Source organism: Taudactylus pleione, unplaced genomic scaffold (genome assembly GCF_031769625.1).
Source record: "Taudactylus pleione unplaced genomic scaffold, aTauple2 ptg000372l, whole genome shotgun sequence".
Taxonomy (NCBI): Eukaryota; Metazoa; Chordata; class Amphibia; order Anura; family Myobatrachidae; genus Taudactylus; species Taudactylus pleione.
The window spans coordinates 15,558,993-15,574,963 of NW_028284773.1; the positions used below are offsets into that span (position 1 = coordinate 15,558,993).

The 15,971-nt window shown below is 43.7% G+C and overlaps 1 protein-coding gene across 1 annotated transcript in view; it reads left to right on the top strand.

Moving 5' to 3' along the window:
• The window catches only part of LOC148508305 (putative cation-transporting ATPase 13A4), a 77,068-nt gene that overhangs the window by 11,036 nt on the left and 50,061 nt on the right, over positions 1–15,971 (top strand). Inside the window, exons 2-8 of the mRNA XM_088444707.1 lie at positions 7,172–7,345; positions 7,495–7,641; positions 8,836–8,906; positions 9,127–9,207; positions 10,215–10,284; positions 10,886–11,020; positions 12,625–12,697. Of these exons, the coding sequence (XP_088300833.1) occupies positions 7,172–7,345; positions 7,495–7,641; positions 8,836–8,906; positions 9,127–9,207; positions 10,215–10,284; positions 10,886–11,020; positions 12,625–12,697 (751 nt within the window). The remainder of the gene's footprint in view (positions 1–7,171; positions 7,346–7,494; positions 7,642–8,835; positions 8,907–9,126; positions 9,208–10,214; positions 10,285–10,885; positions 11,021–12,624; positions 12,698–15,971) is intronic.

The window sequence follows — 15,971 nt, forward strand, 5'->3', positions numbered from 1 at the left end:
TGTGGCTGTTTAACATACAAATACAAAATACAATCTAACTTTTAAAAAAGGAAAATCCTTGCAGGAACAGTCTACTTATGTCAGGGAAAACTATTTGTGTTTTAGAAAAAAAGAATGAGCCAGAACGTATATTAGAACTACAAAATTTATTTACAAAACGAAAATAAACAAACAAAACTACTGGCGAAGGATGCCAGACAGCCGGTCAAGGGCCACAAGAAGGCCAATGACATGTTGGCGCATCTGGCCAACACAATCCTCCACCTCTTGACGATGCCTCTGTTCCTCTGTGGGTGAGAAAAGTGTGTGGATTAATAAAACAATAGGGAATCCACATTAAAAAAACAAAAACACAACGAAATCACTCTTAAACCGAAAAAAGAAAAACCAAAACAAAAAGGGGGTGCTGGCAAAAATACAAGGCCTATGTACAAATTCACACAGGTGTGATATGTGTATGTTGAAATCAGCAGGAAGAGGTAAAGGCAAACTGCTAAATCACCAAAAGTAAACCAAACAAGCACGAATAAAGGCACGACACATGATTACATACAAACAGTTTGTGGTTAAAAAAATGAGAAATAAAAACATACCGGGAGCCAAAACGGGAGCTCCGGAAGTCCCTCCATGTTCCTCGGAGGAGGAGCCTTCATTCCCCAAAGAACGGGGAGGGGTAATGATGGACTCCGGGGAGGGGGTAATTGGAAGAGGGGTGGGTGGAGGAGAGGGGGAAGTGGGACGGAGGGGAAGGAGGCCCGACAGTTCCGGGAGTGGGTCTGGGAAGGCTGGGGAGGAGTGGGGTATAGGGGAAATATTTGGGGTGGAGTGTTGGCTGGGGGTTGGGGATAGTGGCCGGGAACGCCGTCTGGCCGGACGGTGACGGCGTAGTCTTGGCTGTCCTCCTAAAATATGTCAAACAAATTGAGGTTAGTTTCTGGGCAAATCCGGGGCCCAAATAAAAAAAAAAAAACAGCAACAAAAAACATGCAAAAAGGAGTAGAATGAAAAAAACAGAAATAGAGGGAAAACAAGCACACGCTGATATGAGGACAAATAATTAATAGGACAGACAGGAAAACATGCACACGCAGATATGAGGACAAATAATTAATAGGACAGACAGGAAAACATGCACACGCAGATATGAGGACAAATAATTAATAGGACAGACAGGAAAACATGCACACGCAGATATGAGGACAAATAATTAATAGGACAGACAGGAAAACATGCACACGCAGATATGAGGACAAATAATTAATAGGACAGACAGGAAAACATGCACACGCAGATATGAGGACAAATAATTAATAGGACAGACAGGAAAACATGCACACGCAGATATGAGGACAAATAATTAATAGGACAGACAGGAAAACATGCACACGCAGTTTGCCCCACAAACACAAACATGAAAACCACAATACATAACACTTACTTTCAACGATCTGCATGCGAAAGCATGCCAGCAAGCGGGGCGTTAGCCGTTGCAGGTCTGACCACCTGCGCTCAAGCTGCCCGATGTTGCGGCGTGAACCCAACGACCGCAGGCGGGACCGTGCCTCCGCATACGCGGAGCGCTTCTGCAGGTTGGTGATGGGTGGAGGCTGGCTGGTGATCCGCCTATCCATCACCTCCGTAAGCACCAGCAGCTCGCGCCTGGTGAATGCGGAGGCTCTCATGATGGCAATGGAGTTTTTCATACAAAACATTTTTGATAAAGTGTGGCCAAAATTTCTGATTGGCTAATGTATTTTGGAAATTAACAGGAGCAATTTTATTGGTTAGTGTATGAGTCATGTGTTCAACAGGGCCAGAAATCTCTGGAGAGTTATGATAGGCTTGATGCAGTGACATGCGTTTGCAAATTTAAATAAAGAAATGAACCCCGGAAAATATGCGGGGATCCACAGCAATAGAACAATTGTTTAATTGTGGTTCACATGTTTTTTGAACAATAAAAGCGAATGTTCCATCCGTACGTATTCTGCGGGTAAACACAAACACGGACAAGAGTAAAGTTTCTTGCATTGTGTTGAAAAAAAAAAACAATTAAGCTAATTGATACATTGATTGGCATGATACGATTGAGGGAGGTAGGCAGAATAAAGGAGCAGGTAATCGACATCTGACAAGGCCACTTCCGGTTTCACTTGTGCGTGCGTTCCCTTCAAGCCATTTCGGGGATGTACGCTCGCTATTTCGCACGCTCGTTAGTTAGAGGAGGGGTCACCTGAGTTTAGGGAGGAATTTTAGATGCGAACGAAAATACGAGCGAGCCATTGAATTTAAATATTTTTGTACGTACGCCTAACGTACGTGCGCCCGCTTGCGAGTGGGTCTGAATGAGGGCCTATGTCTGTTGTCAACTTTGCTGTATTTGCTTCCAACGTCACAACCAGGAAGTCAAACTCAGGTGTCAAGTTCTGCAACATTGCTATAGCAATCTCTTCATTATCCACTTGCACTCCAACAGATGTTAGCTGCTGAGAGACAGAAATAATTTTGTCTATGTACTGTAATCACTCATACTGCTTCATTCGTTCAGTTTGGTGTTATTCAATACATGTATTTATCCTCTTTGTGAGACCTCTATCCTGATACTCTGCTTGCTGTTTTGATTCCTTGCCATGTACTATAGAGTACATATGTTTCGCCACACTCAAGCCTATAACAGCACCTCTGGCTTTCTCTGTATCATGTGGGCGTGCATCTGCCACCTTCCGCAACCTTTCACGCTTTAACTGCATTTCTATAGCAAACTTCCAGGTTGTATAATTCTCTGCACCAATTAGTTTTATGGGCATAGCTTAGTTCCTGTACTTTAATCAGCTTCACTGCTGCTACACTGTGCTGAAAACACTCTGTGCTGTCTTCATCAGGGCTGAAACTAGGACTGTTTTCACCCAGGGCAAGACAGTACTTCTCCCCACCCCATAACTATAAGCTTTGTCCTTACAGAACCCCCCCTGGTGTCTCTACAGCAGTCAGTGTTGCCTTCCTTCCTGCATCACTGCAGCAGCTTTTGTCTCTTCCCCTGTTATTCAGCACCCCTTATAACATTATACTACACATAGTAACGCCCCTTACACATTATGCCACACACAGTCAGGGCCGTAGAGAGCCCATCAGGGCCCGGGTAAAGGAGGGAGTGTGGCCTAATCACGGGAGGCATGGTCACGCCCCCTTGCCAAAAAATAAATAAATCACTTTTGCTGTGCGCTGGGGAGGGGGTGCTGTAAGCCCCCTGAGCCCGACATCAAGTGGGGGGAACAATCAGTGTGATCGCTCCCCCCCACAGCCATAGGAGACTGCTCCGGCTGCTGCAGCAGCCGCAAGCAGTCTTGCACTGAGGGAGGGGAAGGGCGACGCCACACCTGGGCCTCACCGGGACCCTCTAGCAAGCCTGGGCCCGGGTAAACTGTATCCGCGCCTCCCCCCTCTCAGCACCCATGTACACAGTAATGCTCCTTATAACATTATGCCACACACACAGGGGCATATCTATAATGGGTGCACTCCCTGAATCCATATTTTCTAATACTTACCTCTCTGAAGTCCTGCGTTGGGTGTCGCAGCCCTGCACAAACACCTAAAACCACCACCCATCCCATTTTCCCAGTGATCTGCACATGCGCAGTAGACTCTGGGCACAAACTAGCATCCACACACACGCCCGCACTGACAGGCAGCTGTCAACAGCCTTTGAGGGACACAGCGCTGCCGTCATTTGACTCTGGCACTGGTTGCGAGCAAATCAGAGCACACAGACTGGCATCCGCTGTTGATTGAATGATGGCGGGGCTGTGTAAGAGTTAAGAGTGTAGGTTTCAGGTTTATATTGGAAGAGCAAACATGCCAGGCTCACAATCAGAACAACTACAGTATACTCTTTGTGCTAGGCCAGGGTTTCCCAAACTCGGTCCTCAAGACACCCTAATAATCCTTGTTTTAAGGATATCCAAGCTTGAGTACAGATGGTTATATAATTCTGACTGATGTACTAATTAATTAACTTTTGTTTATGCATGGATAGTTTTAAACCTGCACTGTTAGGGTTCCTTGAGGACCTTGTAGGCTCCAGGCAGCCCTACAGGCTGCAGGGTTCCTGCCTGGAGAGACACTTAGATGGGCGGCTCTGCAGTAGTGCTACTGGCTGCGGGGTCTTGTTAGAGGCACCCTGAAAGTCACATGCAGAGGCCGTAGGGCAGTGATGGTGTCACTGCACTGCACACTGTGCATCAGCTTAGGTTGCACACCCCTAGTTAAGACTCTGTTCAAACATTTGTGAAAACTTATCAACAGTGTTATAGGTCTGAAGACTTTGGTTCAATTTTTGGAGTCACAATGGAACACGTCAGTTGTATTTGTTGAAATTAGCAGTTACATCCTAGAAGGTCAGCAGCAATTACTAGTGTAGCAGAACTTTGGCGCTCAGTAGTGTGAATCCTATTCCAGTTTGTGTGAAATCTCTCTATGCATGCTCAGGTAGAGAATGCTTATGACTCCCTATGACTGGAGAGGCAAAATTGGTAAGGATGGACTATTCTAACTTACTGTAGGCCAAGTAGAGTAAAAGTGTAGTTGCCACAAAGTTTACCTACATCCACTCAGCAGCTCATGCCCTCAGGTTACACATGTACTCCAAACCTCCTCTAATTGCCACTCAGACCTCCCCACTTGCCCTCAACATGCCAATCAGACATAGACACATGGCAGTTATACTTATCCACGTACACTTCTAACCTACACACATGACCACCAGACCTCACCACATGCTTCTCATACCTCACCACATGCCACTCACATGCTTTAAGAACCTGCCTACTATACTGTACAGGCCCATCAAACATCTCATATTTCTGTAGGATGTCCATCAAAACATTCCACTAGCACAGATCTCACCCATGTAACCCATCATACCTGCCTACATGTCTCTCACACTTCCACATATGCTCTCACCCCTCTCCCACTTTTACTTACTTTTACTAGTTCTTCTAGCTTCTGCTTTCTTTACCACCCACAGAGGAAGGAGGGTGTTATGCTCCGGGGTTTTAAACCCCAATACTTATCTCTGTGCTGTCTCTACCATCCTGCATTTAGGTCACCAGATGTTCGCTGGTCCCTGCTGCCTCCTACAGCATGCAGCGTTGACAGCCTGCATGTCTGAATTCTGCCGACTCTGGTGGAAATAGTCAGCTGACTGCAACTCCTCCTATGAAAGTGCCCCCTTACTTCAGCTGACTATGGCAGCCAATAAGATATCAGCAGCCCCTAATTAAACTCTTCCTGGGAATCAGGCCAGTTGCCAGTACAACGTCATTTTACCAGACGCCTTCATGGTCCAGCAGACACCTGCAGATTTTTCTGTGTCCCTGCTTCTTGTGCATTACCAGTTCCAGCCAGGTTACCAGGTGAAATACTGGTCCTAGCCTGGTTACCAGATGCAATACCAGTTCTAGTCCAGTTACCAAAGGCAATACTGGTCCCAGCACGGTTGCTAGATGCAATATCGTCCCCAGCCCAATTACCAGTCGCATTATTGGTCCCTGCCTGGTTACCAGTCACATTACGGATTCCAGCCCAATTACCATATGCAATACCGGTTTTAGCCCGGTTACCTTACACTACAAGCCATCTAGTTAATCTCCTAGGACTCACACCTCTCTATCTCCTAATCCAGTGCCTACTTCTTTCCTCAGTTCTTACTCCATGCAAAGGAACTTAATGAAGTCAACAAGCTTTCTTCACCTTGCTTCCAAACCAGCTGCTACCATAAGCTTCAGTCCGGGTACAGAAAAATCCTCAGTCCTGACATAGGAGAGAGTGCACAGGTCATTCATGTGGTTGTCGGTTGCTCCTATTCAATCTTTTTTGCTTTATAACAAAGCAGAAAATATTTGATATCAAAAGCAGAAGGCCATCTGTTACTTACCATAGTCATAGAAATATAGGTTTTGCCAGCTGGTCTCTCTAGTCTGCACTTTTTTGGGTCTGTTTATATATTAGGTTTGTTCTTTGGTCTTAACGATAACAATACTGTATGTTTGTCCCATGTATTTTTACATTTTTTTTAAGTCACTGTAGCTTCTGGTGGTATGCTGATTGTATCCCATTATTTCAGCTCCGGAATCTATACCAGGAACCAGTGTCACAGGCACTACATTAAAGCTGGCCACACACTAGACCAACTTGCATCCAACCAGCCAACTAGTTGATTGGTTGGAATGAAAATCTGGTAAGGTATGGGAGTGACTGATGATCAGCAATTTGCTCCTAAATACCAGAAAACAGATGAAAATGGCAGTCAGACAAGTTTGTTAAATGTTTGATCTAAACAATTTGTTCAAACAACAGTTTTTGTCCATTTTCCGGCATTTGGGAGCAAATTGCTGATTGTCATTTGCTTTCATTCCTTACCAGATTTTCATTCCAACCAATCAACAAATTGGCTGGTTGGACAGATAATCTGTAGATGTGTGGCCAGCTTAACAGTCAGTGTCTTACTGTAAATTATTAGACATTATATCAGCAGGTATGATAACATCAGCCTGTTTACACACATTAAACCAGAATCCTGTGTGCCACATATTGTACCCATAGTCATTATATAGCATGTCAGTGTATAATAGTGTATTAACAATTAGGGGTATATTTACTAAAGTGAGGGTTTATATTAGTGGAGGTGCTGCCTATAGCAACCTATCAGATTTTAGCTATTATCCTCTAGAAGATGCTAGATAAATAAGTAGAATCTGAGTGGTTGGTATGGACAACACCTCCACTTCTGTAAACCTGCACTTTAGCAAATATACCCCTTAGTGTCTCAGCCAGTACCACTATGTATAAATGTGGAGAGAGGACTACAGCTTAATTTAGAGTGGAGAATTATGCTGCCAATCATTTAGAATAGTTAGTCCTTTGCTGTACATAACACCTATTATATATACACACACTGTAAAAAATGTATTTTAAACCTGAATGACAGAGGGAATATAGCGCATCCTTCATTGACTAAGCAGGAGGGCCAGTCACCTTTCAAGGTATAGCTGCGCTTTTCTGTAACAACCCCCTGCCCCAGTTAGTAAGAACAGACACACTATCACCAATCACAATTTGAAATCTATTGCTATAGATATTGGTTACAATGTTAACTGTGTTTTGTCAATAGGAAATCTTTGGCTACAGACTGAGTGTTCCGTGGATTATCCTCTGTGTGATTGGTTACTTTATATCAGGTGGGATTCTTCTGCTGCTGTTCTATTGGAAGCCAGAGTGGAGCGTGTGGGCAAACTGTGTCCCATCTTCTTTGGAAAAAGCCAATGTGGTTTTACTAAGATCAACTGTGAGTAGTTAATGTAGTTCACTGTTCATCTGCATTATGCCTTTATGACAAGTAAATGATACCGAGTATGTATAGAATTTGTAGTATATGTAATTTTTGCTATGATTCTTGTTAGTATGATATTAATGACGATCTATCATTTTGTCCAGGACGAAAGAAAAAAATACACCAGGAAGAAAGTGCGCCGGATTACTCTGAATGCCTATAAAGATTCACTTTTGAGTGGGCCGGAATGTTCTGCCATCTCTGATAAAAATTCAGTTTTAAATAAAGCTATTAAAAGGCCAGATCTTAACGTACGTATACAATGAATGCATTCATTTCACTTTCTTTTACAGCGCCACAATAAGCCTGAATAATCTTTCTCCTGGCAATTTCACTTTCCACATTCATTATGTTATTCATCGGGCCCCGATAATCTCGCGGTGAGCACAGGAGCAATTCACTGACTCAGCAGTGCTAGTGTGCCTGCGTGAACTAGAGTTCATGCTGGCGCAAAAAGCCCCGGCGTCTGGCGGTAGTAGCTGGACAGGGGTGGAGGGATCCGAAAAGATCCCTCTTCACAACCCGAGACACTATCCCATAGGGACGGAGAAGGGGGAAGGCCAAGTGTGGGAGCAAATGGCGAATGCACCCGCAGTCAAGCTTGATCAATTTCTGTTCCCATACTAGTGTATAGGGACAGCAGGCCACATCGGAAGAGAATAGTAAGCAGGAGATATCTGTGATACTAGTGTATGGGGACAGTGGGCCATTCCGCCAGCGGAAGGTAAGTAGGAGATATCTGTGATACTAGTGTATGGGGACAGCAGGCCATTCCGCCAGAGGAAGGTAAGTAGGAGATATCTGTGATACTAGTGTATGGGGACAGCGGGCCACATCGGAAGAGAATAGTAAGCAGGAGATATCTGTGATACTAGTGTATGGGGACTGCGGGCCATTCCGCCAGAGGAAGGTAAGTAGGAGATACCTGTGATACTAGTGTATGGGGACAGCACGCCATTCTGCCAGAGGAAGGTAAGCAGGAAATATCTTTGATACTAGTGTATGAGGATAGCGGGCCATTCCGCCAGTGGAAGGTAAGCAGGAGATATCTGTGATACTAGTGTATGGGGACAGCACGCCATTCCGCCAGAGGAAGGTAAGCAGGAGATATCTGTGATACTAGTGTATGGGGACAGCAGGCCATTCCGCCAGAGGAAGGTAAGTAGGAGATATCTGTGATACTAGTGTATGGGGACAGCGGCGATTCTGCCAGAGGAAGGTAAGTAGGAGATATCTGTGATTTCTCATGTTTTACCTTTTTGATGAATGGCCCCAAAACTTAATTTCTACAAAAGCAGGTGAAAATGTTAATTTTCTCCTGCTTTTGTAGAAATTAAGTGATACTGAATAGATCCCTTATTTACTACAAACAAATTAAAAGGCTATACTACTTTCTGAATATTCTCTTAAAATATAATGCATTTTATTTTGCATTCTGATAACAGGTGAAATTCATTAGAGTGCAGAAAATTCGTTATGTATGGAACTACTCTGAAAAGAGGTTTCAAAACATTGGGTGAGTGTAAAATAATGTGCATCCTATGGATTCAATGTATAGAGATACCATATGTAACTATTCATAAATCATATATAGTATTCTGGCAGAGACATAACTATATGCTATGCTGCATTGCTAGATTTACTGATATCTTTACTAATCTGACACATGTGCCAGAACTACTCAATGTTGCTGGCAGCAATGATTGTAGTTATGCCTGTGCTCTCTGTAATTACAGGACTTTGGAGGACGAACATTCTTGCTTTAGCATTCATTCTAATTATGCATCTGGACTGAAGAAGGAAGAGCAAGCTATCAAGTAAACTTAATCATTTTATATTTCTTTTAAGAGGATAATCCCAATTGTTATCTTACAGTTGTAGGGCTTTGGAGTGTGCATAAAACATGACCTAACAATGGATGAGCCCAAGGGGTCTAGATAGGGGAGCACATGAAGAGGGTCAGTTCCCAGGGAGCATGCGCTGCCTCAGTAGCAGAACATTTACATTTGCCACTTGGAAATAGCTGTGGAGGTGACTGTGAGTGAGAGGGCAATAATTGTGACTGGCACTTCGTATTAGCCCTCACACTCACATCCCACCTCCATAGCATCACACAGCCCCAGTCTGACAAGGACTATGAGACAATCCACAGAGAAATGGGAAAAATGGCTGTGATGGGGAGGGGGAGGGGGGATTTATTTACATAGTCAGACAATTGCTGTATTTCATGGCAATTTACACACACATTTTGAGGCTGTCCTGATGAAGCCTGAAATGCTGTGGCAGCGGCGTAAGGTTACACTGCTGAGTTCGGTACTGGCAGTGTCACTGCGAATGTGCAACCTAAGGTGCAAGACCAGGAGGAGGGATCTATGTGGATCCCTCTTCAAACTCCAGGAGCTCATTCCATAGGAAAGAGCTCACTGATGGCACTAGGTGTCAGAGTCAAGTCTTGAATTTTTTTATTTTCCGGAGCTTAATAAATGGCCCAATCTCAACATCCCCATCCATTATTGTTTAGGGATGGCAGTGTGCTCTGATTCTGCTATTAACACAGGACTTACAGTACTTCATTTAGTGATAATCACATGGCACCTGCTTTTTTAGCATGATTAATGGAGCAAAGAGGTTTTACAAATACTTTCATCAATGTATTGGCTTTTATATATATTGTAATATTATTAGAGCAAATAATATTTTCAAATACAGATCATTTTTGGCAATGCTGCAAGTATGCTTTACATTTCATGACAACCTTTAAGCTAGATTACATAAGCTCCATATGTTACTGCCAGCATTAATTATTTTACCTTATCCATTTCAGGAAGCTAGTGTGTGGCTATAATACAATTGAAGTTGAAATTGCTCCAATTTGGAAACTTTTCATTTATAAGGTACTTTACCTACATATGGTTATTTAGTATATATTTAGTTTTTAATATTGCATTATTACCATTAGTATCCACTTTTTCTTAATTTTTGAATCTTATTCATCATTAAAGCATAGTAAAATACCAAACATCACTTACTGTAAGCTATTACAAGACCTGAAACAGTATAAGCCATTTTAAGTATACAGTGTGAAAGTGAGAATTTAATTTACAGTAAACAGTTTCTCAATAACATGTACAATTGTATTTGATATCATTCAGGTTAAAGTTACTATTTAACCAGTTGCTGTGAATACACTATCTGCAACCTTGTTTAGGGTTTGGTTGAAAAAAAAGGGGGGAGGGGATAAGAAATTGTTTCCAAAAAATTCCTATCCATTCCGAAAAGAGGGTTATGATTGGATCTGCAATATGCAGCATGCAAAATGAAATCTGTCTACAACCGGCCATAACCACCATAAGTGTAGGTTATTATGTGTGCCAGCTGAGCATCTATTGTATAATTAGAAGGTGACAAGTGCTGTTGAACTTAAGATAGCATAGGAATGATAAGATTCTTCTTTATGTATATATAATAATTTTAATTACTGTTTTCTGTACACAGGTGTTAAACTTGCTCTATATTTACCAGTTCTTTGCTATTATCCTTATGTTTGTTGAAGGCTATCTGGGATATGGCATTGCCATTCTATTGTTATGTGCCTGTAACATAACCTTATCACTCGTAGAACTACGAAAGGTAATTTATTAAGATCTGTGTCCAAGATATTCTTAAATCCTGGATATATAAATTATATCAATCTTTTATTTACAAAATAATTAATTTTTTTACTATGTTATCATATTACTACTAATATTACTAACATTAATAACTACCTACAATTCTAGCAGCATGATATTAATGTGATATTGAATATTAATAATAAGTAGACATGTAGGACCTGGGTTGAATGCATTCTGTATGCATCAAAAATGCACACTCAATGAGGCTGATACCTACCGAGTACTACATAGTTTATGTAGCATATCTTTCATCAATATGCACTGTACAGATGCAGAATGCAAAAAAGCACAAATGCATTATTGCAGAGTCAAACACATTGTACACATATTAAACCATATGATCACAGAGGCTGAACGGAGATGGGGAAGGGGCATTCCCACATAGACAAAGTTCAGTAAGGACATTTATGTGACACAAACAGGTTGTCAATTTTGAACATTTCCCATTGGCAGGAGGTGTATGTTTTGCACTTGCTATAGGATGGGTGTGAATACACTGCTGATGATGATGACTAGTGATGCAATATACTATTTATGCAAGCACTTGTGTTTGGAGTCATTTACACCCATTTCTCTATCAGCTTTGCATCAGCCCCACAATTTGTTCACACACAAAACAACACAATGACACAATTATGATAAGTTGCACTTCATATACACTTCATATAAATGCTTGTGAATGCTAAGAGCATGATGATTCAATATTAATATTGTCATGATCATTATATTATTAATATCGTCATCATCGTTATATCATCATCATGAGCATTGGTACTGGGAACTTTTTTGGGAGGAAATGCAGTTTTTCTTTTTTAAATATAGTAATATACTTTATCTTTTTTTATACAGTGCAAAGTTCAGTGGTGATGATCATCATCATGGCCACAGATCTATGCACCAGAGATCAGACACTTACAAGAGATGTGGCTACTGGCAGGAGTATCCATGGCCACCATTCAATTCAAAGCGGTGCTGAATAGCCCCAGGAGGGAGCACCCGGGGCTATTCAATTCAGCACGATGATTGCTCCAACTAAAGGAATTCTTCTCGCACCCTCCTGAAGGTGCAAGGAGAAATCCGACTAAAGTGCCGGCCATGCGGCTGTTTGCCGGCTTAGCGCGGCTGTTTGCCGGCTTAGCGAGGCGCTAACAGCCTTGCGGTCAGCACTTTAGTTGGTAATGACTGTTCTCACAACTAAATACCCAGGTTAAGTCATGAGAACTGGCATTCTCCGACTTAACATCGTGCTGAATTGAATAGCTCTGGGGCTATTCAGCATCGCTTTGAAATGAATCGAGGCCCATGTGTCCCACTCCCTGCAAGTTACCATTCTTTATGCCCTTTATATTCTCAGCCAGGGTTAGCCTGATCTTTCTCTCCCCAATTCTGCCTCTCCAGTCAGAAGGAGGCACAAATGTCAGATAAAAACATATCTTATGCTAAGCAAACATGTATACATACCGTACAAGTTAGCACCAGCACTGCAGAGTATTATACATACTATAAATATATTGGATTAAGTAAAATTTTGTGCATCTTTAATACTTTTTCTACTTATAGCAATCTTCAAAGCTCCACCATTTGGTCAAGGCTCACAATAACATGAAGGTGACTGTGTATCAAAGAGACGGTGGTATGTTTATAAATTGCTAATAATATTAATACTAATAATAATAAAAAGAAGAGCTATAATTGTTAATTAAATAAAAAGAGGAGTGGCCTCATGGATAGGGACGTGGCCTCACAGGTAGGGGGCATGGTCTCTCCGGGGGCTCTTGGAGGTGCGGACTGCCCCCCGGGGTACAGAGTACTTGCAGTGCCGGCTCCCTCACTGTATCAGGTGCCGAGTGCTCCATGTATTGCTACAGTGCAGTACCCATCTCGAGGTGGAGTCTGCACTTTGGTGGCACCCCATGGCGGCTGACACGCGGGTGCGGCCTTCACCCCCCTGCACCCCACTTGCAACTGCACTGACTCTAGTCACCCCAATCTGCTAACTAGATAACAACAAACTATTTTCCCACTGATAGGAGAAGTATTAAATGCAAAGAGAAAAGCTCCCAATGGTAAAAGCATGGTGGCCAGCTGAGGATCAAAAATTGTTGGAGAAGATGGCTGACTGTAAGTGACAAGTCATCTTAGTAACAGCTGGGTCACTTAGTGCTGCCATGGGTCCTATGGTAGTGCTGATATACAGTACTGGCCTGCACTTAGCGCTAGCAGGCAGAAGGCAGAGAATGTACAGGAACTTTCTCTGACCTTTTCGTTTGGCTCCTTTATCTCCCCTTAGTACATGGGCCCCATTAGCTGTAAAGTGACAGTTAGAAGCTGATTGGTTAATACTTTATTTCACTCCAAGCTTTGATGAATCTCCCCCTAAGATGTAGACCTGTGAATAATTCACCATTGAGTGAGGACTGTGACTATGAGGTCCATGTACTAAGTGGAGATAAGGGGGTCGAATTAAAAATGCAGAGAAAATCCCTGTACATATTGCTTCTCAATATGTACTAAAGGCTAATTTATCTCTGCCTTCTGCCTGCTAGTGCTACTACCAGGCACCTATGGCAGCTCTATGTGACCAAGGTATTACTAAGATGACTTGTCACTTACCATCAGCTGTCTCCTCCAACGTCGGCTTAGTAACCTGCAGCTGCCATTATCTGCCTCTCCTACTGTAAGTGAAAAAGCAGAAGTGATCTGTATGTCAGTTTGGCTGGTTGTCAATAAAGTTTTGACAAAAAACAAATCTATCTGTTGAGTCTGCTGCAACTGTAGAGACGAAAAAGAGGAGAGTCACACACAGTGCAGTCAGCACGAAATGCAGTTGTGTATCTATAATGGGTGCAGGGTGTGCAGTACACAAGGGGCCCTTGGTTCAAGGGTGCCTCATACCGTACACTCTGCACCCATGTTTAATACTTACTTATCCGGAGCCCTGGCGCATCAGCAGCAGCAGCACTGCAAAAACAGTGGGAAAATGGTCATGGCAGTCATTTTCCTGGCGATTTGCTCATGTGCAGTGGAAAACACACTGGAAACATTGGCCCTCATTCAGAGCCGGACGCTATTTGCGGTCGTTCGTTTAAAAACAAGGGGTGGCTATTCAAATGATCCGTACGCACATTGCAGTCTGTTCACACCTCTAAGTCTGAACGAACGAGCAAAACATACGCTCGTTTATTTGTTAAAAACGCCCCCTGGCCGCACGCATCCTACGTCATGTCCGCTATTTATTAGATTAATCGAGTACATCGACCAGCGTATGAACTGTTCGCTATTCTTGTGGTTGGTGTTTGCTACCACAAATTTGCGTGCAGTTCTGGCTATAAAATAACCCAGTGACGTGGTCAATGACGCTGCTGTTTTAAATATACACACCCATAAAACGCCCGTTTTGACCTTTAAGCACGCCTGCGTTCGGATCTCCACTCCCCATTTTCAAGCACCTTCCCCTGTTACCACTCACATACGCCTCATTCTGTCACTCAAAATAGCAGGCACTCGCTATATAGCGTACAAAGGATTTTCGGCCGCACTGACTGGTTCGCGCATGCGTACTAAAAAGCGTACGCATGCGCAGATGTGCAAACATTGCTCGGAACGAGCGTACTGCCGCTAACGAGCGGCTCTGAATGAGGGCCATAGGGTCTGATTCAGACCCGCTCACGAGCGCACAGCGCTCGCAAGCGGGTTGATGGTCCTTGACTGCGCATGTGCTGCCTCCGATTTGCGCATGTGCGAGACCCATACTGCGACGGAGCTCCATCACAACGGGTCTCACTACAAGACGGAGCGGCTGTCGATGTTGATTGACAGATTGCCCCGTTTTGTTGGTGGGGAGGGGGGGGGTGGCTGCACAAACGCAGTTTGTGGGCGACCCTACTGACATCATCATGACATTGTGATGTCAGTAGTGGACTTCCTGCTCTATTAGAGCAGGAAGTCCACTTGGGCTTGCGAGAGCTGAGACCCTATCACAGGGTCTTCTCGCAAGCCCAATTGTCGCGATAATCGCGACCATCACCAGGCCGCTCACAAAAGCTGTGGGTCACCCACAGCTTAGCGAGCGGCCTGGAGGCTGAAAAAAAACCCCGCCCTGATTCAGATCGAGTGCTCGCAAACAGCGATCGGCTCTGAATCATGCCCATAGTGCCATAGCCATGTTCTCAGAGACCTGTGCTTCCACAGTGCCAGAGTCTACTGATTTCCGCCTCTGGCTAGAGAGGATGGTGTCCAGATGGAGAATGCACATGGCCCCCTACTCTCTTAATACGCCCCTGATGAAATGTGTCTTTGCTGCCACCGCCGGGGGGGAAGGGATGACTTAATGTTCACTCTCCCCGGTAGGGCTGTTTTTAGTAACTATCGCGGTAGCTGGCTCCTACTTCGCAGCAATAACACACGAAGCAGGGGCAGCTTTTACTCCATGATAAGTGGAATTTTAGTATATGGACAATCATAGTTTCCCAAATCCAGCCCTCAGGGAACATAGCAGTGCATGTTTTCCATACTCTGTTCAGGAGCACAGAGGTTTTCATTACTGACTGAAGCACTTTAAAAGATCCATAGTTATATTCATTATTTCACTTATGAGAAGACCTGAAAAACATGCACTGCTAGGGTGATCTGAAACACTCCTCAATACGTTTATATTAATCAACCACCATTCATTTGCTTTACGTGCAACTTCTATACTCTATGGGCCTGATTCAGACCCGCTCACGAGCGCAGAGCGCTCGCAAGCGGGTCGATGTTGCCCAAGTGCGCATGCGCACGATGGCGGCTGCTCCGTCGTGCGCATGCGCGAGACCCGGATAGCGACGGGGAAGCCGTTGCTCCGGGTCTCGCACCAAAGGGGGCATGCTGTCGATGTTGAGTGACAGCACGCCCCCTTTGGTGGGTGT